The 24,931-nt window shown below is 39.4% G+C and overlaps 1 protein-coding gene across 4 annotated transcripts in view; it reads left to right on the forward strand.

Moving 5' to 3' along the window:
- Positions 1 to 22: 22 nt before the first annotated feature.
- Positions 23 to 24,931, forward strand: part of LOC111144112 (Fanconi anemia complementation group D2) — a 60,299-nt gene continuing 35,390 nt past the window's right edge. For 2 of the 4 annotated variants that reach the window (XM_022498248.1, XM_022498252.1), the window contains exons 1-16: positions 23 to 77; positions 2,290 to 2,387; positions 4,624 to 4,764; positions 5,559 to 5,626; positions 5,789 to 5,892; positions 6,937 to 6,997; positions 7,918 to 7,970; positions 10,467 to 10,545; positions 11,982 to 12,106; positions 13,644 to 13,731; positions 14,912 to 15,016; positions 15,842 to 15,942; positions 16,542 to 16,650; positions 17,083 to 17,118; positions 21,181 to 21,324; positions 23,229 to 23,363. In XM_022498248.1, coding sequence (XP_022353956.1) covers positions 2,324 to 2,387; positions 4,624 to 4,764; positions 5,559 to 5,626; positions 5,789 to 5,892; positions 6,937 to 6,997; positions 7,918 to 7,970; positions 10,467 to 10,545; positions 11,982 to 12,106; positions 13,644 to 13,731; positions 14,912 to 15,016; positions 15,842 to 15,942; positions 16,542 to 16,650; positions 17,083 to 17,118; positions 21,181 to 21,324; positions 23,229 to 23,363 — 1,413 coding nt within the window. In that variant the 5' untranslated portion in view covers positions 23 to 77; positions 2,290 to 2,323. The remainder of the gene's footprint in view (positions 78 to 2,289; positions 2,388 to 4,623; positions 4,765 to 5,558; positions 5,627 to 5,788; positions 5,893 to 6,936; positions 6,998 to 7,917; positions 7,971 to 10,466; positions 10,546 to 11,981; positions 12,107 to 13,643; positions 13,732 to 14,911; positions 15,017 to 15,841; positions 15,943 to 16,541; positions 16,651 to 17,082; positions 17,119 to 21,180; positions 21,325 to 23,228; positions 23,364 to 24,931) is intronic. The other 2 variants (XM_022498251.1, XM_022498249.1) reach the window with 2 other exon arrangements.

Raw genomic sequence — 24,931 nt, forward strand, 5'->3', positions numbered from 1 at the left:
TCGGCTTTTCCTTCTGGGGCTCGGCGCCCCGAACCCCGGTTTTCTCCTCTGCTCGGTCGTGGGATAATCCCCCCCAGGTACCTCCCTGTGTCGTTAAAATGACGAAGGCTTTTACCCCCAGCTCCTTTCCTAACGGCCTAGTCCAGACAGTCGGCCCCACCCACCAGGCTTTCAGGCTTCTTTGGAAAGGAGCTGTGTTGTGGGCCTGTGCCCTGAAGTCAGACGACCCTAACTTAATTTTTGTCCGTAAGATGGCTGATAATGGTTCTAAGTATTTAACGAGGCAGTGGATAAAGAAAACCCTTAGCGTAGTGCGTGGTACATAGTAAATGTTAACTATTGTTGGAAGCCATCACTACAATCAAAAATACAGTTGGGGGGGCGCCTGGGTGGCTCAGTGGGTGAAAGCCTCTGCCTTCGGCTCAGGTCATGATCTCAGAGTTCTGGGATCAAGCCCCGCATCGGGCTCTCTGCTCAGCGGGGAGCCTACTTCCTCCTCTCTGCCTGCCTCTCTGCCTACTTGTGATCTCTGTCTGTCAAATAAATAAATAAATAAATAAAAAGTATAGTTGGTAGGTAGTGCAGATTCTGGAGTCAGACTGCCTGACTTAGAAACCCAGCTCCACCCCTGAATGAGAATAATAAGGATACCTACCTCAAAAAAGGCCTGTGAGTAATTATGAAGTACTTAAAATTGCTCTTGTTAGTTATTAGTATTTACCCGCCTGCCAGCCATTCTCATTTAGGGAATACGCTCAGAAATCTTATGCCAGGTACCGTGCTGGGCACTAGGGATACAGAGATAAGTGAGACTGAGTTCCTGTTCTCAATGAGCCCCACAGTCTAGTGTGATGTGGTAGGGGATCCTAGATACACTCTATGGAACAGGGAGGCTGGAGTAGAAAGCTCCTTTGGAGATAGGAGGAACATTTTTCAAGGAATATGACATTTGACTGTGTCTTTAAGGATGAGTAGTAGTTTCCAGGCAGATAAGAGCATTTCAGGTGAAAACACCTTATGCAAAAGCACTGAGACCAAGAATGTTTTGGTTTACAAGATAGAGTAAGAGGCCCTTAGTATTCAGGTTCAGGACATCCCCTACCTCTTCAGTTTCATTTCTAACTCTACAGGCTCCTTACTGGTTCCGTGTTGAATATTTTCCTGCCCAGACTACTCTTCTCATACATCTTCTATGGGCTAATTCCTGTTTTGGCCTTCAGGTCCCTGCTTTAATACCTTTTTCTCACAGAAATTATCCCTGAGAAATTGTCCCTGCTTTTCTTAATCTCCCCTACCCCCAACTAGATTAAATTTCCTTGTAAGCCCTCATAGCACCCTGTGCTTCTCTCTTATAGCACTTACATAACTCTACCTAAATAACTACCTCAAGACTACTCATTACTAGGGGCCCCTGGGTGGCTCAGTTTGTTAAGCGACTGCCTTCATCTCAGGTCATGATTCCAGGGTCCTGAGATCAAGCCCTGCATCGGGCTCCCTGCTCTGCAGAGAGCCTGCTTCTCTCTCTCTCTCTCCTTCTGCCTCTCGCTCTGCTTACTTGTGCGCTCTCTCTCTCTCTCTCTCTATCGCTCTGTCAAATAAATAAATAAAATCTTAAAAAAAAAAAAAGACTACTCATTACTATAGTGTAAACTCCCTGAGGGCAATGATCATATCTGGTTCATACTTGTAACCCCAGCACCTAGCACAGTCTCTAGCATACAATATTGGATTAATGAGTTAAAGGAGCGGTAGATTGGGGCCAGATTATGAAGGATCTGGGATATCAGAAAGAGAACTGGATCTCATCCTTCAGCAAGAGGAAGGTGGCCTTGCTAAAGAGGCAACTAGGTAATCAAGTTTAGAAAGGAAGGGAGTATTGACCAGATACAGGAGTTGAAATTCTTTCAATGCCTGGAGTTAGACAACTTTAGTGTAAAAACTAGAACCACTTTGGTTTTGGGTAGGGTAGTTTTCTTTGAGCTATAGCTTTAACTTCTCAAAACTTATCTAGCTTCTAGAGGGTAACTTCTATTCTCTGATTTTGCTCTAAGTTTTTTTTTTTTTTTAAGATTTTATTTATTTATTTGTCGGAGAGAGAGGAGCGAGAGTGAGCACAGGCAGATAGAGTGGCAGGCAGAGGCAGAGGCAGAGGGAGAAGCAGGCTCCCTGCCAAGCAAGGAGCCCGATGTGGGACTCGATCCCAGGATACCAGGACCATGACCCGAGCCGAAGGCAGCTGCTTAACCAACTGAGCCACCCAGGCGTCCCAATTCTCTGATTTTGCTCTAGAAAGTAATTTAATTGCAGAAGACTTCCAGTCAAAATGGTTTCCAAGAGAAGGCTGTCAAAATCAGAGGATAAAGAGAGCCTGATAGAAGATGTCTCCAGTAAGTATCTAGTCATTTGTTGTTTTATTTCCCATAGCAAATGTGTGAGGCACTTAAAGAGAGATAAAGTTCCTCCTTTTTAAGTCCTGGGAGTCATCAAGTCTTAATGGTTAGAGCACACAGAATCTAGTATCAGGAGATTTGGGATTGAGTTTCTGCTTCTAATTCCATGTATGACTTTGGGCATGGCCACAGTCTTAGTCTCCACATCCATAAGAGAAATTAGTATTATAGAAAATAGTATTATATTGCTTATCCACTTACATCATCTAGGTGCTGAGACAGAAGGTACAACATAGTCGCCTGTCCTTTAAAAAGGTTTATGGTCCTCTTTCCTCCCTTAAAAAGAATTATAGTATGGGGTTGCCTGGTTCAGTCAGTGGAGCTTGTGACTCTTGATCTCAGGGTTGTGAATTCGAGGCCCATGTTGCATGTAGAGATTGCTTAAAACTGAAATTCTTAAAAAAAATTATAATCCAGATGAAACTGTGATAGGGATGTATAAAAGAAAGGCATTATATCAAAGCAACCATGCCAGGGGTGAAGAAACAGTATGGACTGTCCATTTGAGAATGTGGTTGACAGAGGCCCTTACTTAGTTCTGATGGAAAGAGGTTGATAGGTTTTTTTCCCATTTATTATATTCATCTACTCTGTTAAGGGAGTTCTAACTCGTTACATCATTAAGGGAGAAGAGGAAATAATCCTACTTAATTTCAAGTACTGTTTGTTTTTGTTTGTTTATTATGTTTTATTACTTCTCTTGCATTGAAAGCCTTGGGATAAAACCAATCTGGGCTTTATACTCAAAGGCTTGATGCCGGAGAACCTGCCTGATTCTTTTTACTCCTGCATCAAGATCATTGGTTCTCACACTTTGGTGTACCTCAAGATTATTACCTGGAAAGCTTTTTAAAAATTCGAATGCCTGGTCCCCATCCTCAAGATTTTAATTGAGTAATTATGGGATGTGATCTAAGAATGTGCTTTTATTTTATTTTTTATTTTTATTTTTTATTTTTTTTTTTTTAAAGATTTTATTTATTTATTTGACAGAGAGAGATCACAAGTAGAGAGGCAGGCAGAGAGAGGGAGGGAAGCAGGCTCCCCGCTGAGCAGAGAGCCCGATGCGGGACTCGATCCCAGGACCCCGAGATCACGACCCGAGCCGAAGGCAGCGGCCCAAACCACTGAGCCACCCAGGCGCCCCTATTTTATTTTTTAAAGATTTTATTTATTTGAGAGAGGGAGAGAGAGAACACAAGACGGGGTGGGGAGGAGCAGAGGGAGAGAGAAGCAACTCCCCACTGAGCAGGGAGCCGGAGGGAGAAGCAGGCTCTGCGCTGAGCAATGAGCCTGATGTGGGGTTCAATTCCAGAACCCTGAAATCATGACCTGAGCCAAAGGCAGACACTTAACCGACTGAGCCACTTAGGGGCCCCTAAGAATGTGCTTTTAGTGGGCGCCTGGGTGGCTCAGTGGTTTAAGCCACTGCCTTCGGCTCAGGTCATGATCTCAGGGTCCTGGGATTGAGTCCCACATCGGGCTCTCTGCTCAGCAGGGAGCCTGCTTCCCTCCTCTCTCTGCCTGCCTCTCTGTCTACTTGTGATCTCTCTCTGTCAAATAAATAAAAAAAAAAAAAAAAAAAAAAAAAAAGTTTAAAAAAAAAAAAAAAAGAATGTGCTTTTAGTAAGCTTTTCAGTGATTTGATTGCATTGGTTTGTAGACAACAGCTTGAGGCACACTAACTGATTAAGAATTTGGGTGGAAAACATTTCCATGGTTATTTTTGTTAGAAGTGGCATGTTTTGAATTCTTCAAATGAAAATGCAGTAGAGGGGGCCTGGTGGCTCAGTTGTTAAGTGTCTGCCTTCTGCTTAGGTCATGATCCTGGGGTCCTGGGATTGAGCCCCGCACTGGGCTCTCTGCTCGGCAGGAGGCCTGCTTCTCCCTTTCCCACTCCCCCTGCTTGTGTTCCCTCTCTCGCTGTGTCTGTCTCTGTCAAATAAATAAATAAAATCTTTTAAAAAACGTATTAGGCAGAAATAATTGTTTGTTGATTTGTTTGTTTGTAAGCCACTGTTGCTGACCATTGTTAGAGATAAAATTTTACTACAGCATCAATTCCAATACAGTTCTTCAAGAACCCATCAATTTTCCTCTTAGGGTTATTGTAGAGTTTACAGTTTTAATCTTTACTGTTTGTCACATTCTTGAAAATTTTCTCTGTTTTCAGAAGCCAGGAAGCAGCCACTTTCCAAGAAGACAAAGAAATCTCATGTTCACAATGAAGTTGAAGAAAATGACAGTATTTTTTTAAAGCTTCTTAAAACATCAGGAGTTATTCTTAAAACAGGAGAGAGTCAGAATCAACTAAGTAATATTTTAATTTAAATCTTTTCTCTGGGTTTAGTGCAGGGCTCAGAACTGAATCATGGATTTCTGAAATAGAGAGGCAGTGAAGATTAAAAATGGGAGCACCAGCCATCTTGAGAGAAAGATGACAATGATACTGCTTTTTATTTTATTTTTTATTTTTTTTAAAGATTTTATTTATTTGTCAGACAGAGATCACACGTAGGCAGAGAGAGAGGAGGAAGCAGGCTCCCCACTGAGCAGAGAGCCCGACACGGGGCTTGATCCCAGGACCCTGGGATCATGACTTTAGCCAAAGGCAGAGGCTCTAACCCACTGAGCCACCCAGGTGCCCCGATACTGCTTTTTAGAGAGTATTTTTATAGTCTCTAGTACTGATTAATGCATGTTAAGTAATTCTAATTTTTTATTTTTTATTAATTTTTTAAAACTTTTTTTAGAAAAAAATGGCATATACCAATAATACTTTGTGTTTTCTTGTGGAAAAATAAATAAATACTCAAGAGAATAATTAGATCTGTGTCAGAGTAATTTCAGAAGAAAATTTATAAAGCCATTTAAAGCCCTGCTTTTAGGGCATCGATTACTCCATTATTCCATATCTTTTTAGAACACTTAGCAGCTATCCTCTGTCAAAGCTAAATCTGTTTTCCCATGGGTTTAGAAAATTTGGCTCTGAAATTAGGTTAAAAATATCCTTATTGGTTTCACAAGATATGAAACTTATATTTAGGAAAGTAAAACTATGGTGGGAGGTATTAAAGACTCTGCTGATCAACTGTTTTTTCCTCTTAGCTGTGGATCAAGTTGTTTTCCAAAAGAAGCTCTTTCAGACTCTGAGGAAACATCCTTCTTATCCCAAAGTATGAGTTTCTTCCTGGTACTTTCACTTTTGCCAGCACTACTCTGGAACTGGGAATATTAAGACGCTGGCATAAAGTTGAATGGACTAGAATGATGTTTAGCTAACCTACAGCAAATGTTAAACTGAAAATCTTACTCTTTGTTTTTTCAATATCATTAAGATAATAGAAGAATTTGTTAGTGGCCTAGAATCTTACATTGAGGACCAAGACAGTTTCAGGAGCTGCCTTTTGTCATGTGAACGTCTGCAGGATGAGGAAGCCAGGTATGGACTGGAGGCTTGGAATCTTGCTGACATTTAATTTGTTATACTAACTGGATTGTGGGATGGCGATGGGGGGAGAATGCAATTTTTTGAATTTCACTTTTTATTTATAACTGTTTTATCTTCAGTTTTAACCTTTAAATTATTAATTTATAGTGATGAGACTAAGAACCAGAATGTTTTCTAGAGCGTGTCTCATCTGTGTTGATAGAATTTTAACTCTCTACTTCTCCCTGTGTAAGAATCATCTTCTCTTGGCACCTGGGTGACTCATTGGGTTGAGCGTCCGACTTCTATTTTTGGCTCAGGTCATGATCTCGGAGTTGTGAGATTGAGCCCTGCGTCAGGTTCTGTGCTCAGCTCAGGGTCTGCTTCAGATTCTCTCTTCCTCCCCCTCTGTCTCTCCCCCAGCTCATGCTCGCTCTTTCTGTGCCCCGCCTCCATAAAAAAATAAAATCTTAAAAAAAGAAAAAAAAAGAGCAGGGATGCCTGGGTGGCACAGTTAAGTGACTGCCTTTGGCTCAAGTCATGATCCCTGGGATCAAGCCCCACACCAGGCTCCCTGCTCAGTGGGCAGCCTGCTTCTCCCTCTCTCACTCCCCCTGCTTGTGCACACATTTGCTCTCCCTCTTTCTCTCTCAAATAAAATCTTTTTTTTTTTAAAAAGCCATTTTTTAATGTTCTGTATTTCTGCTATAACAGGATAGTTTCTCTTTAAATATTGTATATTTGGGACGCCCGGTGGCTCAGTCGATTAAGCTTCTGCCTTTGGCTCAGGTCATGTTCCTAGGGTCTTGGGATCGAGTCCCACATCAAGCTCCTTGCTCAGTGTAGAGCCTGCTTCTCTTTTTGTCTGCTGCTTCCCCTGCTTGTGGGCTCTCATGCTTTTTCTCTGACAAATAAATTAAAAATTTTTTTAAATCTTCAAAAAAATTAAAAAATTGTTTATTTAACCAATTTTATGAAGAAATGATAACATTAAGACAAGGAAAACAAATAGAAAACAAATCTTTTTTTTTTCTTTTTTTTTTTTTTTTTTAACAGCATAAGCACATCTTACTCTAAGAGCCTCATTAAATTGCTTCTGGGAATTGACATATTACAGGTGAGACTTGTGTACATTTGATGGACTTGATTTGTGGTGTATGCCCAAGTATAACGCCTGAGCTCAGGGTCTAGTAGAGTTAACAGGGGATTTGGGTTTGTAGTAGTTTACCATAGCCTCATTGCTGACCTGCATTTGGTACGGCAATTACTATGGCTTTGGACTGAGCTGATTGGCCCACTGCATTTCTTTGGAATCTCACTTATTCTGTCAGCCTCTCCTTCCTGATTTGTAAACTTTCCTCCCTTGTGCTCTGAGTACCTTATATATCTCTGCTATATTCACATCTGTGTCATCTCCCATTTCAATTTTTACTTGCTTATTAACTTGATTTTGCCCTTTTCCTACTCCTCTCTCTTTTAATATATTGAATAGACAATGCTTTAACATGTTTTAAATGTTTCAGATTATAAAAACGTACAATGGAAAGTCTTGCCTTACCCTGTCCTCCATTTTTTCTCTTTTCTTCTCTGAATCTTCATTGTGAATCTTCCCATACTCCTCTCTCTTCCTTTTCTTTGGAAATCTTCAATATAATTTAGTTAGCTTACATTTAAGACCCCTCTTACTCCTCTGGAGAGAAATCTTCTTTTCTTGCAAACTATTTGATAATCTTGAGTCTGTATTTCATAGGTTAACAGTTGTCATGTTTAGTAATATTTTTGATGATCTGATTATTTTAGTGCTACCTTCATAATCATTTGGTAATTTTTTAGGAGACACATCATTGAGAAGTCTCTGTGTCCCAACAGCTTATGTTCAAAATGTAGGCAGCATTCAAGTGGCCATTCTTAAAATAAGATTTCAGTTATATTAGGGTTTTCCTCTAAGAGCTCTTGTTGGAGCAAATTGTGGTTAATTATATATTTCTGTTGTGTATTTAAAGACCATCTCCTAACTCCTTATGTCTTCTTTTTTAGCCTGCCATTATCAAAACTTTATTTGAAAAGTTGCCAGAATTTCTTTTTGAAAAGTAAGTGGAATTATTCTGGAATGCTTAAATTGCTTTTGTGTGCTTAAGTTTCTCTCTGAAAAGATTACTCTGAAACATCATCAGTTTCTCTGAAAGTCATATTGATCATGACACCAGATTCTTAATTGACTGCTAAAATTCCAGTGGGGTCTTTTTTTTGAAATTTCATCTGTTTATATGACTGCATATTCTTAGAAGGATACACAATAAAATATGAATAGTGGTTGTCTCAAAGGAGGGAAGCCAATGACTGGAATCAGATGTTCTATGAATACTGTTCTTTACCCTTTCAATTTTGTAGGGTATGCATACTAAATTTTTTAGAATTTGCTTTAAAAAATAACTAACTTGGGAAAAAAAGAATAATAGAAAAGTAGAAAAAGGTCACTAACAGACAATTCACAAAGAAATAACAAGAGCATCAAACATTTTTTTCTAAATGCTCATTAATAATCGAAGATACAAATTTTTTTTAAAGATTTTATTTATTTATTTGACAGACAAATATCACAAGTAGGCAGAGGCAGGCAAAGTGGGGGGGGAAGCAGGCTCCCTGCTGAGCAGAGAGCCTGAAGTGGGGCTCGATCCCGGGACCCTGAGATCATGACCTGAGCTGAAGGTAGAGGCTTAACCCACTGAGCCACCCAGGCGCCCCAGAAGATACAAATTTAAAACAATACATACATTTTTTTCTACTCTCAAAGGAGCTCCCTTATTGAGTGTAATGAACAAGCATGCTTATACATTGCTGATAAACATAATCAGTTGGTTCAAGTCATTCTGAAGGGCAATAGGTTGTGTGTATCAAAACCTGAGATTTTGTATGCTCTTTAATGCTCAGCCATGTCTTCTAATTTATCCTAAGGTAAAAACTGAATGAAAACAGTAATGAATAAGATTACTGTTTAACAAAAAATTGTAAACAATTGAGATGTTCAACTCTAGGGGATTGGTTAAGTAAATGAGGTACATCCCTATAATAGAATATTATGTGGACATTAAAAATTATACAGAGGACTATTTAATGCCTTGCATTAATTGGAAATAAAGGTAAGGTTACAAATCAGTATTTACAGTAGCCCAGTATGTTATTAAAAAAAAAAAAAAATACAGGGTCTGTTGGGTGGCTCAGTCAGTTAAGCATCAGACTCTTGGTTTCAACTTGGGTCATGATCTCAGGGTCGTGAGATCTAACCCTGCATTGGGCTCCATGCTCAACTTGGAGTCCACTTGGGATTTTCTCTCTCCCTCTTCCTCTGATCCTTCCTCCCAATTCCTCTTCCCTCCTGTGCATGTGTCCTCTCTTTCTCTTTCTCTCTCTTAAATAAATAAAATCTTTTAAAAAATACATACACTATACTATAGATACATATACATATGCATATTAATAACAGACATCTCTGGAGGACAGGATTATAGGTCATTTTTACTTTCTCATTTTTAATATGTATTTTTTCTAGGTTTGTTTGTTTTTTTTTTAAAGATTTTATTTATTTGACAGAGATCACAACTAGGCAGAGAAGCAGGCAGAGAGAGGGAGAAGCAGGCTCCCTGCCGAGCAGAGAGCTCAGTGCGGGGCTCGATCCCCGGACCCTGAGATCATGACCTGGGCCGAAGGCAGAGGCTTAACCCACTGAGCCACCCAGGCGCCCCTCATGTAGATGTTTTTTGTCTTTTTCAGTAGTTAAATTTGACTGCACTAAACAAAGACTAAGAATGCTGTCAAGAAAAAAACTGGAGGTAGTCCAAGACTTCAGACATAGGAGGAGGAAGGCAGATGCTCTCATTTGGGGAGAAATAATAACTAAGCCAACATTCCTTTTTTTTTTTTTTTTTTTTTTTAAGATTATTTATTAGAGAGGGCACACTTGCACACATGTGAGCATGCACATGAGTGGGGGGAGGGGCAAAGGGCGAGAGAATCTTCAAGCTGACTCCCCACTGAGCATGGAGCTCCTTACGGGGCTTGATGTCATGACCCATGAGATCATGACAGGAGCCAAAACCAAGAGTTAGGTGCTCAAACAACTGAGCCATCCAGGTGCCCCCAGCATTTCTTCATCTATAAATGGTTTTCAGTACTTTGACAGACATAGTCTAATTCGACCTTTTATGTTTCCAAAATTGTATGTGCTTGCTTTTTTCAATCCTTAACACTTTTCTACCTTTTAAAATTTTTCTTGTTTAGTTTGTTCAAGTTTATTGCCTTTATTTTTTTGTTTACATTGTTATTAAGAAATACTCTCCAGACCTTCCTTAACCTTACTAAACCCACCCCAGATGCAACCACTGTTAACAGTTTAGTGTGTCTTCTTCCATCTTAACATGTATGTGTCATGCTTTTCCTGTGTCACCTGTGTGTCTAACACAGGTTGTGATAATATAAACATTCAGTAAGTGTTAATTGAATGTCTGAAATGGTTTGTGCACTATTAATGTTTGCTGTTGTGTAAATCAGAAAAGCTAAGTTTCTGTCTTCTTATCCTAACATTTCAGTGTGAACAGTGATGGACTTAACATGCCTAGACTCATCATCAGTCAACTGAAATGGCTTGACAGAATTGTGGATGGCAAGGTAGGCTTTGGGACTTGCTCTGTCTCTTGGATTTAGAGAGTCTGTTTTCCATGCTTAATCAAACTTTTGGAATTTGCAGTGTTTTGTTTTTTTTTTCCTTTCCTAAACTGAAAATTCACATTTTTCTATTTATTAGCTTTTTCATCTTTCATAATTTGAGAATCATGGATGTTTCACCCTTTAAATTTCTCCAGAAAAAAAATTTTTCTAATTATGATGACTAGATATCTATTAAATAAATATTTGGAAAGAAATTAAGTAGCTTTCAAAGTACACAGATGACTATGTTTTATTTCTCAAAATCAGTGAGATCCCAGACCAACCTATCGCGCTGCAAATGTTTAATTTGATTACATATAAGGAAAGTGTTAGTAAGCTTTTACAATTATGTGATTTGTTATTAAGCACCATGGTAAAATTGAATCTGTTTTGAGCCTAGTGTGTAAGGCCTGTTTCTTTCCAGAGTTCTTTAAATCATTCTATTAATTTTTGTTAGGCATTCCAAGGCTAAATCTTTATTTGGAAGAACATGAGTTTTGGAATTCCATGTGGACTGAAATTCTGTATTGTTGTATATTTATTGTTTTGTACTTACTGTGTGTTTTTGGGCAATGCATATCCTCACCTTTTAAAAATGGGAATTGTCGGGGCGCCTCGCTGACTCAATCAGTGCAGCATGCGACTCTTGATCTCTGGGTTGTGAGTTTAAGCCCCATGTTGGGTATGAAGTCTGCTTAAAAAAAAAAAAAAAAAGAATAGGGGTGCCTGGGTGGCTTAGTTGGTTAAGCGGCTGCCTTCAGCTCAGGTCATGATCCCAGGGTCCTGGGATTGGTCCCCGCATCGCATTCCCTGCTCAGCAGGGAGCGTGCTTCTCCCTCTCCCTCTTCCTGCTGCTCTGCCTACTTGTGCTCTCTCTCAATCTCTCTGTCAAATAAAATCTTCAAAAAAACCTCGAAAAGTTAAAAAAAAAAAAAAAAAAAAGGAATTGTCACACAGACTCCATAGAGTTGTGAAGGTTAAATGAAATAAAGTAGGAGTGGCTAGGTGGCTCATTCGGTTAAGCATTTGCCTTCTGCTTAGGTCATGATCCCAGTTTCCTAAGATAAGCCCCATGTCCTGCTCCTTGCTCAGTGGGGAGTCTGCTTCTCCGTCCACCTGCTCATGCCCTCTCTCTCTTTCTCCCTCTACTCCTTTTCTCTCAAATAAATAAATAAAATCTTAAATGAAGTAAAGTATACAACAGACCCACTAGATGATGTACCATACCATGTGTGAAAATTTCTGGGTCATTAACCTCTGTATTTAGGCTTTGAGTTTGAATGTATGTATAGGTGCCATATTGTACAAAAATGATTCTATCTCTACATTTCATGAGGAGGACATCTTTCTCTGTTCTGGTTAGTGTGCAACAATTCTAATGGTGTCGTCCACTGCAGGATCTCACCACCAAGCTCATGCAGCTGATCAGTATTGCTCCGCTGTACCTGCAGCATGACTTTGTCACCAGCCTTCCTGAGATCCTAGGAGATTCCCAGCATGCTGATGTGGGGAAAGAACTCAGGTGGGTAAGTTCCCACTGTGGGAGCCTTAACTCTGCAGAATGAAAACAGTAGTAGGTCTACGACCATACCACCCTGAACATGCCTGATCTTGTCTAAAAACAATAGTAGTAATGTATTCCTATTTATATAAAAGAGGATGGTATCTGCCTTCCATGAGTAGGTGTGGGATTTGACTTGTTTTTGTAATAATGAATATATATTTGGGTAACCCATCTACTTTTTTAAAAATACTATAGTGGTTGTGAATATGAAGTTTGCCTTAGGATTAGGCATATAAATTTGGTCTTTGGAGACCTAGACATGATCCATCTGTTTCATTAGCATGTATTCCACCCAGGGAGTCCTCAGTTGTGACTCCATATCCAATCATTTGTGGATCTTACCAAACATCTGCATTTTTTGGTCCCTAAATGATTCATTCTGGTGTACATCACATTGGACCCATTGCTAAGAGCATTGCTTACTATCATTTACATGAAAAATAGTACTTGGTAGGGCAGTTAATTAAAGAAGGGAGAAAAATATCCCTCTGTAGTAGGATTTCTGTTTTAATGCAATTTCCTGCTTACCCTCAAAATAGTTTTTAAAAATTCAGTTTGTAATACTTCCTTTCCTTTAGTTGTCTGCAACACTACCTCCAGAAATGTCCATTGATTTCTTCCCTTTGTGCTTTTGGGTAGGTTGCTCCCTCTGGGTGTAGCAGTATACCACCCACTTTGCCTGCTTAATTCCAGCTTGTCCTTTTACATAGCCTTTTTTTAGACTCCATCACTATTCTCTATTCTCTTCTCCTGTAATGCCTTGCATGTACATGTGTCATACTTCTCATACTTCCCTGTAATTGTTGTAGGTTTTCTTTTTCCTTTTCTCAGGAAGGATATGTGCCCAACTCAATAGTGGTTTCCTGTGGGTAGTGGATATGGTGAGGAAAGGGCTTCTCTTCTGTTTGAATTTTCTGTAATGAACATGTGGGTTTTTTTAAGATTTTATTTGAGAGAGAGAGCAAGCATGAGTGAGGGGAGGGCAAAGAGAGAGGAAAAAGCAGGCTCCTTGCTGAGCAGGGAACCTGATGTGGGGCTCACTGTCAGGACCCTGAGGTCAGACCTGAGCCAAAGTCAGATGCTTAACCAACTGAGCCACCCAGATGGCCCAAGCATGTATTTTTATTTAGATCCAAAATAATTTTTAGGGATGCCTGAGAGGCTCAGTCAGTTAAGCGTCCTGCCTTTGGCTTAGGTTATGATCCCAGAGTCCTGGGATCCTGGGATTGAGCCCTGCGTTGGGCTCCCTGCTCAGTGGGGGGTCTGCTTCTCCCTGTGCCTCTCCCTCCCCCCACTTACCCATGTGCTCGCTCTCTCTCTTCAAGTAAATAGATAAAATCTTAAAAAAAATTTTTTTTTAATGAAATACACTACTAACAAGTTTAGTGAGAACTGAGTATCCTCTCTTCCCATATTCTGAGTGGTTTTTCTGAGTAATTATCTGCCCAGATCTGTTAAAAGTTACACAGCTTTTCTCTTTTTGTACCATTCACAGTGACCTTTTAATGGAGAATACTGCACTCACTGTTCCTATCCTGGATGTCCTTTCCAGCCTCCGACTTGACCTGAAGCTCCTGTCTCGGGTAGGAAAGACTCCACTCTCCAGAAACAGAGCCAGCTTTGTTACCTCCCAGAACCAATGTCAGTCACTTATTGCTATGAAGCAGTTGCGTATAAAGTTTAATTTTGAAACAATGCAGGGGTATCTGGGTGGCTCAGTCGGTTAAGCATCTGCCTTTGGCTCAGCTCATGATCCCAAAGTCCCAGGATCAAGCTGCATGTCGGATTCCTGCTGAGCAGGGAGTCCGCTTCTCCCTTTCCCTCTGCCCTCCCCTCTGCTCATGTTCTCTCTCTCTCTCTCAAATAAATAAATCTTTAAAAAATTTTTGAAATGATATTGAATGACATTTCATCTCTTTCTTTCTGATGAACTTCATATGCCATAGTATGATGGATTTGCTGCTCTGTTTCAAAGCAGTAAGTTTTAGTGGAAATCTCTATCTTGGATAATATTTACACACTGCTCCTCATAGGAATAACAATTTTATGTGTCTTCCTTTAGCCAGTGGAAAATTCAGGCTCTAAATTATAAGATAATAACACTTTTACGTTTATCATCTGTCTGGTTTTTTTAAAATGTTATTTATTAATTTGACAGAGAGAGAGAGAGAGAGAGGTTACAAGTAGGCAGAGTGGCAGGCAGAAGAAGAGGAGAAGCAGGCTCTCCGCTGAGCAGGGAGCCCGTCATGGGGCTCTATCCCATGAACTTGGGATCATGACCTGAGCCAAAGGCAGCCGCTTAACTGACTGAGCCACCCAGCTGCCCCAACACCTGTCTGTTTTTGAGGAAACTGTGGCATTAACAATTAAAAGCTTGTAAGCTGGGGGCACCTGGGTGGCTCAGTGGGTTAAGCCTCTGCCTTCAACTCAGGTCATGGTCTCAGGGTCCTGGAATCGAGCCCCACATTGGGCTCTTTGCTCAGTGAGGAGCCTGCTTCCCCCTCTCTGCCTGCCTGCCTTTCTGCCTACTTGTGATCTCTCTTTCTCTCTCTGTAAAATAAATTAAATAAAATCTTCAAAAAAAAAAAAAAAAAAACTTGTAAGTTGGAATAAAATTGAAAATAAATGAGGTGTTTTCCTCCTAAATGACAAGTGAGAAAACTGAATGAGAAAAGTAGATTTTCTGATTTTACCTAACAGGTCAGTACTAGGTTGAGGTATTAACATAGAAATATTTAAGGTTTTTTTGCTTTTTATGTTTAGGTCCGCCAGTTGGTGATGGGTAAGCTGTTATCTGTCAAACTGGACGATTTACCTGTGATAATCAAGTTCATTCTTCATTCTGTAACAGCTGCAGATGCACTTGAGGTACCCTATTATTTCCCAACAAACACCAATTGTATGCTACATCTCTGAGAGAACAGAGTATAGCAGTGATGCCCTTGTGAAAGTCAGTATGGAAAAGAGACGTACCTAGATGAAGATACATCAAGATAAAATATTAAAACTATAGCTTCTAATTCTTCCCTGTTCCCAAACCTACTGATGATGCTGCTTAATACAGATAGTATTCAGGCGATGGAATGGAACTAGCCAGATTTATTGTTGCATATAAGCCATTACACAGTTTTATTTGCTATTTCATTGTAATACCTCAAGGAATTCTGGAATTTTGAAGGGCATGACATACTATCCTTGCATTAACTATTTTCATCAACTCTCATTTTTTTTTTTTTTAAGACTTTATTTATTTATTTGACAGAGAGAAATCACAAGTAGGCAGAGAGGCAGGCAGAGAGAGAGGAGGAAGCAGGCTCCCTGTTGAGCAGAAAGCCCAATGTGGGGCTTGAACCCAGGACCTGGGATCATGACCTGAGCCGAAGGCAGCGGCTTAACCCACTGAGCCACCCAGGCGCCCCATCAACTCTCATTTTTAAAATGCCTTGTCTAGGGGCACTCCATAGGTCAGTCAGTAGAGCATGTGACCCTTGATCTTGGAGTTGTGAGTTTGAGCCCCATGTTGTATATAGAGATTACTTAAAAATAAAATCTTAAAAAATAAAAAGCCTTGTTTAACCTTTAGTGATTCTTACTCAGTCTTTCAGGGGATTGTTATGGTTCTATTGAAAGAACGAAGTGTGCCTATCCACTATGAATGAGCAAAACACATAACTTAATATTTATTTTCCACAGGTAATTTCTGAGCTCCGGGAGAAGTTGGATCTGCAGCATTGTATTTTGCCATCACGGTTGCAGGCTTCCCAAAGCAAGTTGAAAAATAAAGGACAACAAAGGTATAATGTCATTGACAGTTACTACCCTTTTTCTCGCATAGGCAAGGCAAGTTTTCTGACATTTATTCTGAAGCTAGGACAGTAGATCTTAATACTTGCAACTAAAGGGGCGCCTGGGTGGCTCAGTGGGTTAAAGCCTCTGCCTTCGGCTCGGGTCATGATCCCAGGGTGCTGGGATCGAGCCCTGCATCGGGCTCTCTGCTCGGCGGGGAGCCTGCTTCCTCCTCTCTCTCTCTGCCTGCTTCTCTGCCTACTTGTGATCTCTGTCTGTCAAATAAATAAATAAAAATCTTAAAAAAAAATACTTGCAACTAAAAATAATGGTAATAATATTGTTTGCATGTATCACTATACAGTGCTTCAAATCATATGTATGTAGTATGTGTAAATGTATGTGTATATGTGTACGTGGGCGGATGGGGTGTATTCTCCAGGCAATTCAGATCATTCTTAGATAGACTACAGTACAAGTTTATTAGCCATTTTACACATGAAGCTGGCCTTGGAACAGGCACTTGGCTAGTAACGGGAACCCAGGTTTTATAGGTTCCTCTCTGGTAAGTGGAAGAATTATTTTTTTCCCCCTCTGCTGCTTGTAGTTCTTCAGGAAATCAAGAAAACAACAGTCAGGACTGTGTTATTCTCCTCTTTGATGTAATAAGGTCAGCTGTTAGATATGAGAAGATCATTTCAGAAGCCTGGATTAAGGTGAGTGAGATCTTCATGACTTTGAACATAAGGAGGGAGTAGGTGGTAATCAGTGATGGATATGTAAGTAAAGGTAGGTGGAAATTAAAGTGTTGAAAATCAGTCAAGTAGAAGTGACAGATGATGGTTCCCAGATGGACAGATTGCTTCTCAGGAGAATGGGGCATGCTCAGTAAGGTGAAACATGGGGCTCCTGGGTGGCTCAGTGGGTTAAGCCTCTGCCTTTGACTCAGGTCATGATCCCAGGGTCCTGGGATCAAGTCCCGCATGGGCTCTCTGCTCGGAAGGGAGCCTGCTTCCTCCTCTCTCTCTCTGCCTACTTGTGATCTCTCTCTCTGTCAAATAAATAAAATCTTAAAAAAAAAAAAAATAGTAAGGTGAAACATGTTCTACTTATGTGTTATAATACTTTCATGACCCTTTTTTTTCTAGGCGATTGAAAACACTGCCTCAGTGTCTGAACACAAGGTAAACTCATGATACTATGAATTTTAAGTACTGTGGACTTAAAATTAATTATACAGCTAGTTTTCCTTTTCTGTCACTCTCTCCAGTCATCCCTTCTGTGCCTTCTGTAGCTGCATAATAAGCATTAGCTGTCTGGAGAAGATAATCTAGAGGGGATGACTTGCTAGATAGTGTCTCCTACTCATTTTGGCAATGAAATAAACCCAGGCTATCCATAAGGGGAAATATTAACATTCCAAACAAGCACAGTGAGTTGCAGTCCCAAAGAACCAAGTCCCCACAGATGAAGTGAAGACAGGAGTCACTTGGGGCATGGGTTGGGTCCCTGTGTCTATCTGATTACCCTTCCTTCTGGCAAATGTAATTGTCAAGATAATGGCATTCCATGTTTACTTACCTTTGACCTTGTCAACCTGGCCAGAGTGAGTCAAATAGTCCATCCATTCACTGTCAAGGCAGCAGTACTGAATCTGTCTTAATTATGGAAATTTTTTCTTCTGTGAGAAGCCAGATGATTGTGTTTCTTATGTACTACTTGGTTCCCATTAAGGATTTTTCATTAGTTGGAATCTGTTTTGTTTTGTGAGGTTCTGTCAGATTATCCAGTTGTTGGGTGGCTATTTTAAAAGCTTTTACAATAGTGAATTAAACAATGAAAAACTCAGTTTTTTGGGGAAGGATCAAAATACCCTAATACAACTCTTTCTTTTTTCATTTTTGCATAATGGTTGGCCACCTATATACCTGTTTTATCTGTTTTTACAGATTTCTAATTATTATGTAATTTTTGCATTCTGATTTTTTTCTTTTGACATTATATCATAAACATTTTATATGCTTCTACAATGTCTTTATATATGTGTATATTTTTAAAATATACATATTTATGATACCCAATGAGATACCCAAGAACCCAATGAGCGGCTTGAACTCACATTCCTGAGATCATGACCTGAGCCAAAATCAGGAGTCAGACACTTAACTGACTAAGCTACCCAGGTGCCCCATTATTTATTTTATAACAGGAAAATCCTTTTTTTTTTTTTAAGATTTTATTTTATTTTTTATTTTTTTTAAGATTTTATTTATTTGACCGAGATCACAAGTAGGCAGAGAGGCAGGTAGAGAGAGAGGAAGGGAAGCAGGCTCCCTGCTGAGCAGACAGCCCGATGCAGGGCTCCATCCCAGGACCCTGGGATCATGACCTGAGCTGAAGGCAGAGGCTTTAACCCACTGAGCCACCCAGGCGCCCCAAGATTTTATTTTTAAATAATCCCTCTACCCAATGTGGGGCTTGAAATTACAGCCAAGATTAAGAGTTGTGTGCTCTACTGACTAAACCCCCCTGCCTCTGGTAACTACTAATCTGTTGTGTCAATGAATTCAGTTTTTTGTGTGTTTTGTTTTGTTGTTTCTTTATTTTATAAGTTCCACATATAAACAAGAGCATAAGGTATTTGTCTTTGTCTGACTTAGTTCACTTAGCATAACACCCTCAAGATCTGTCCATATTGTTACAAATGGCAAGATTTCATTCTTTTAATGGCTGAATAATATTCCAGTGTGTGTCTGTGTGTGTCTAGGTAGGTGTGTGTTTGTGTGTGTCTGTGTACTTACCACATTTGCTTTTCACTTAGGTTGCTTCCATGTCTTCATTATTGTAAATAATGTACAGGGATCATAGGAGTGCAGATATTTTGTCGAATTAATTTTTAGTTATTTTGAAAAAATACCCAGAAGTAGAATTTCTGGATCACATGATATTTCTACTTTTAATTTTTTGAGGAACCTCCATACTGTTTTCCATAGGGGCTACACCAATTTACGTTCCACCAGCAATGCACAAGGGTTCCCTTTCTCTACATCTTCAACATCACTTATTGTCTCTGGTCTTTTTTTAATGATAGCCATTTTGACATGTATGAGGTGATATCTCATTGTGATTTACATTCCTGATGATTAGTGATGTTGAACATCTTTTCATGTGTCTTTTGGCCATTTGTATGTCTTTGAGAAAATGTCTGTTCAGATCTAGGTCCAGGGGTACCTGGGTGGCTCAGTCTGAGCTTAACTCAGTGCTTAAGTGTCCGCTCTTGATTTCATTTCAGGCATGATCTCAGAGATGGAGGCCCATGTCAGGCTCTCTCTTCCTCTACCCTTCCCCCAACCCACCATTCGTGCTTGCTGTCTCTAAAATGAAAAAATTTCAAGAAGATCCTTAGTGGGCAGGGGTGCCTGGGTGGCTCAGTCATTAGGCATCTGCCTTTGGCTCAGGTCCTGGGCCCAAACCCTCCATCAGGATTCTGCAGGGAGCTCACTTCTCCCTCTCCCACTCCCCCTGCTTGTGTACCCTCTTTCTCTGTCAAACAAATAAAATTAAAGTCTTTAAAAATGAAAAATAAAAAGAAACATTAAAAAAAAAAAAATCCCAGGGCGCCTGGGTGGCTCAGTGGATTAAAGCCTCTGCCTTCAGCTCGGGTCATGATCCCAGGGTCCTGGGATCGAGCCCCACATCGGGCTCTCTGCTCCACGGGGAGCCTGCTTCCTCCTCTCTCTCTGTCAGCCTCTCTGCCTACTACTTGTGATCTCTGTCTGTCAAATTAAAAAAAAAAAAAAAAAATCTTAAAAAAGAAAAAAAATCCTTGGTGGGGCACCTTGGTGGCTCAGTCAGTTAAGCATCTGCCTTCAGCTCAGGTCATGATCCCAGGGTCTTGGGATTGAGTCCTGTGTCAGGCTCCCTGCTCTGTGGCGAGCCTGCTTCTCCCTCTGCTTGCTGCTCCCCCTGCTTGTGCATGCACCCTCTCTCTCTCTCAAATAAATAAAAATCTATAAAAAAAAGAAATTCTCGATCCGTCTTTTAACTTGGATTGTTTAGTGTTTTGCTGTTGAGTTGTATGAGCTCTGAATAGTTGTTTTTATTTTTGTGCTGCTTGACTTTTTTTTAACCTTCTTTTTCTTTTTTAAACTAGGTAAAAATTCTTTATGCTGATAATACATGAAAGAAACAAATTTACAAATATAAACAAACATATACAATCAACTAATTACAGTGAATAAATACTGAGTTATTGTGACAGATGATGTTGCTCTATAACCTTCTTCTTTTTAAAACATATTTAATACAAGCTAATTGTGGAGATAAAACCCCACAAGGAATCTAAAAAATGTTAAAATGTTAAAAATGTTAAAAAGGTTTTCTTCACTCTCTGTTCCATTCTTCATGGATAATTCTTCCAGACTTTTTTCCTATTCATATACAAGCTATATGTGTATGTGAGTGCAGGCATTCTAACTCTTACATTTAAACATATTTATGTATATTGTGTTTACAAAAATAAATCTTACTATTATTATTGTAGGTTGCTTTTTTTTTTAAACTTCACAATGTTGTGAGTGTCTGTCAAAAAATGTAGTCTAGCTCATTCATTTTAAAGATTTTATTTATTTATTTGACAGAGAGATCACAAGTAGGCAGAGAGGCAGGCAGAGAGAGAGAAGGGGGAAGCAGGCTCCCTCCTGAGCAGAGAGCCTAATGCGGGGCTCTATCTCAGGACCCTGAGATCATGACCCGAGCCCAAGGCAGAGGCTTAACCCACTGAGCCACCCAGGCACCCCTAGCTCATTCATTTTAATGGCTGTATAATATTCTAAAAATGACCATCAGAATTTTATTTTTTTCATATTGACAGGCATTTACAGTCTTTCCAATTTTTCAGAAAGTAGTTTTCCTAATAATGAAATAAATCCTGAGGTTAGCAAGTGATTTTTCTTTAATAAATATATAGATCTTCAGAGTTTTTCCTGTAATAATATTACTTCAGCTTATATTCCATTGTTTTCATAAAGATAATAGTGGTTAATAGTTATAGCACTTCATTTCTCTGAAAAAATTTGTGGGTTTTGTGACAAAAAAAATGTAGATACTCCCATGGGAGTGTGTTGAGCAAGTAAGTATCACCCCTTCTGTGTTTTCATGGGAAAAAGTTGTGAGCTGCTATTTCACAACAATAAATGTACTGATTTATTAAATTCTTTCTCTGTTGTCATTTTTGTTGACAATAGACTTTTGACTTGGCAATGCTTCTCATCATCTATAGCACCAACACTCAGACAAAGAAGTACATTGAGAGGGTGCTAAGAAATAAGATTCGATCAGGCTGCTTTCAAGAACAGCTGCTGCAGAGTACATTCTATATTCATGACTTGGTAAGTGACAGAGAATTAGCAACATTAGTCTGAAAGTTATAGAGAAGTCATTTTTAACCTTTCTTATTCAGTGTGGAAATCTTGACAATACCGCCTTTGCTGGATGTTGACTTTTTGACAGCTCAGTATGTTTTCAAAATATAATACGATTCTTACTTACCTTGATCGAGATGTTATACTGTTAATAAAACCAACCCAAGACTGGTGTCTCATCTTTTTAGAAAAAAGGTGACAAAATTGATTTATGTTGAACTGATTAAACTCAAGCCCCCAATTTTTTTTTTACAGGAAATGTTTTAGTTCAGGTCTTCTAATTTTACATTCTTGTATAACTTGATTTTTAACTTAAAATGGAAGGCTTTGTAGCTCCCATATGAAAGTTTCTTCATGTTAGTTTCAGCCCGTTGTTCAAGCTCATTGAGACTTTCAAATCTTAACTTTGCATTAATCATTTTAATTACCTAGCCCTTTGTGGTCCGTAGCTTTGACAAACTTGCTTCTATATCCTGTTCTAAGCAGTTTTTAAAAACCCTGAGCAAAACAGGACCAGAAGAATGCTAATAGAGATATAATTATGTAATCTTTTGAACCATCCCTATTTGGCCATGTGACTCTTGGGTGATTTTTTTCTGTTGAAATATAAACCATTTGATTAGAATTTTATAAATTTAAGAACAGTATTTTCTGGTGAATTTTTCAGGATATTAATAGCGTATACCTTCTTAAAAAGCTAGATAACCAGTAGTTTGGGGCTTGACGTAGGTGCTAATGAGAATATACGATTGGGTCTTAAGATTTTATATTTAGAAATGGATTTAATGTTTCTATTATTTTATCTTACAGTCCTTTCTGTGCTTATTTCTGGCAATAATATGTGTTTTGGGTTATAATTTTCCAGAAGGCAGAAATCATATATAATTTTTTTAAAGATTTATTTATTTATCTTAGGGATTGGGGGCAGAGGAAGAGGGAGATGCCCAAGCAGACTGTGCTAAATGTGGGGCCCAATGTAGGGCTCAGTCTCACGACCCTGAGATCATGACCAGAGCCAAAACCAAGAGTTGGATACCTAACCGACTGTGCCACCCAGGTGCCCCATATATAATTTTTTTATTGCATTTTCCTCAGCAAAGCATTATACCCAATTCAGGGCTTAATTTAAGATTTTTTTATCTATTGTGATGGTATCAATAAAGAAACTGGACTTAAACTGGTTATTTACTTTGGGTCCATAATGTCCATCTTCTGCCCAGTTGCTAAGACATGATCAGTTCTCTTTTTGATCTCAGAAGAAATCAATTTAATTGGTATTGAACCTTATAGATTGATTTCAAATCATAACCAAGGTAGAGCAGACCCAGTATGTCCCCAGGGAGGTAGTATGATTGAGTGAGGATATTGGGATTCAGAAGATCTGGATTTAAGGGGCGCCTGGGTGGCTCAGTTGGTTAAGCGTCTGCCTTTGGCTCGGGTTGTGATCCTGGAGTTCTGGGATTGAGCCCTGCCTCAGGCTCCCTGCTCAGCAGGGGATCTGCTTCTCCCTCTCCCTATACTCCTCGACCACTTGTGCTCTATCCCTCTCTCTCTCTCAAAAAAAAAAAAAAAAAAATCTGGATTCTAGTCCCAAATTGGGCAGATAGGAACAATGCTATTAGGCTTATAATTTAACTTCTTCAGCTTCCAGGTCACTTCTTATCCATACATTGAATCCCATTAATCCTAAGCAAAAACTCAGAATGATGAAAGATAATTTTGAGTAAAACAAAGATTATGTTACCTTAAGTTAAAATGAGAATTGGTGAGGAGAACTCTGATATCCTATAAGGGTCAGCAAGTCTTGGTTCTGTAATAATTAAATTTCTCCCACAGCTTTTTTTTTTTTGTCTCCTCTTCACCCCCTCAAGGTCCTTAAGGATATTTGCCCATCTATTCTGTCATTGGCGCAGTGTTTGTTGCACTCCCTCGACCAGAGTATCATTTTGTTTGGCAGTCTCCTATACAAATATGCATTTAAGTTTTTTGACACTTACTGTCAGCAGGTATGTCGAAATATTTATTTTGGAAAGGAGGGAACAGGAAGAAATACAATTCCAAGTGACTTGCATGTAATATGATGTTTATTTCTTGTTGGTTGGAAGACATTGAAGGAAAAAGAACTCTGAACTGGGAGTTGGGAAAACTTCGTTCTAGTCCTAGTCTTAATAAAATAAGGGACACTGGACTTCTGTCTTTGCATTTTGAGGTCTAAAATTATCTGACTTGAAAATGAAGGTCCATATCCAGTCTATTTTTTTTTAAGACTTTATTTATTTATTTGACAGAGAGATCACAAGTAGGCAGAAGCCAGCAGAGAGAGGGGGAAGCAGGCTCCCTGCTGAGCAGAGAGCCCAATGAAGGGCTCGATCCTAGGACCCTGAGATCATGACCTGAGCTGAAGGCAGAGGCTTAACCCACTGAGCCACCCAGGTGCCCCCACATCCAGTCTGTTTTAAATAAACCATGATTAAAAGGGCTGGGGTTATCGGGCAGCTTTCATAGTATACAGAAAGAGCAATTTTAAAATTTAGCTGCACATGATCAGCTGCCTGTTGATCCTGGAGTTGTTCTCTAGAAAAAATTGTGGAGAAAAACAAATGAAGGGGAAATGCCTGAGGGCGTAACCCTATTCTCATGAACATGAGACATAAAATTTAATAGCGCATATCCAGAGAGGGGAGGCTCTACTTGTGGAAAGTGATTATGAAATCAACAGAGTGTCTTACTTTGTATTTTTTTGTACATGCTAAACATACTATTAACAATGTCAAAACATTTTAATGGAACTTGTAAAAATAAAGACAAAATTTTAAAAATTTAAAGCAGGGCATGAGCTAGCTGCTGCAGTTGAGAAAACAATATGATTCAGTATGGAGCAGCAGTATAAAGGAAAGGGAGAATGGCATACAAGATATTTTTCTGGAACCATCTTAATGTCCTAGAGATACTATCATGGCTCATGTTTGCTTGAAACATGCAAGTCTAACCTGTAAAAACCTTTAAAACCTTGAGCTTCTTGAGTTCCATCTTTTTTTTTTTTTTTTTTTTTTCCCAAGATTTTATTTTTAAGGGGCACCTGGCTGGCTCAGTCGTTAAGCATCTACCTTTGGCTCAGGTCATGATCCCAGGGTCCTGGCATCAAGCCCCATATCAGGCTCCCTGCTCAGCAGGAAGCCTGCTTCTTCTCCCTCTTCTGCTCCCCCTGCCTGTGTTCCCTCTCTCACTGTGTCTTTCTCTGTCAAATAAATAAATACAATCTTTGGGAAAAAAAAAAAAAAAAAAAGGGATTTTATTTTTAAGTATCTCTATACCCAACATGGGGGTCAAACCCACAACTGAGAGATCAAGAGTCACATGCTGCAACTGAGCCAGCCAGGCTCCCTGAGTTCATCTTTTTAGTAAATTTTAACAGATTAAGTACAACCATAGCTTAAAGGGTAGTATTTTACCCATATGAAAAAAGAGACTATGCCAGGGAGCAAAAGCAGGAGGGCTTACATAGTGCTCCCTGATAAATATTAGGAAATAAGTCAGGAGTAGATGGTTGTGTAATTAGATGGACATAATCCTC

The sequence above is a fragment of the Enhydra lutris genome, unplaced genomic scaffold (assembly GCF_002288905.1).
Source record: "Enhydra lutris kenyoni isolate GAN:26980312 unplaced genomic scaffold, ASM228890v2 scaffoldscaffold10, whole genome shotgun sequence".
Taxonomy (NCBI): domain Eukaryota; kingdom Metazoa; phylum Chordata; class Mammalia; order Carnivora; family Mustelidae; genus Enhydra; species Enhydra lutris.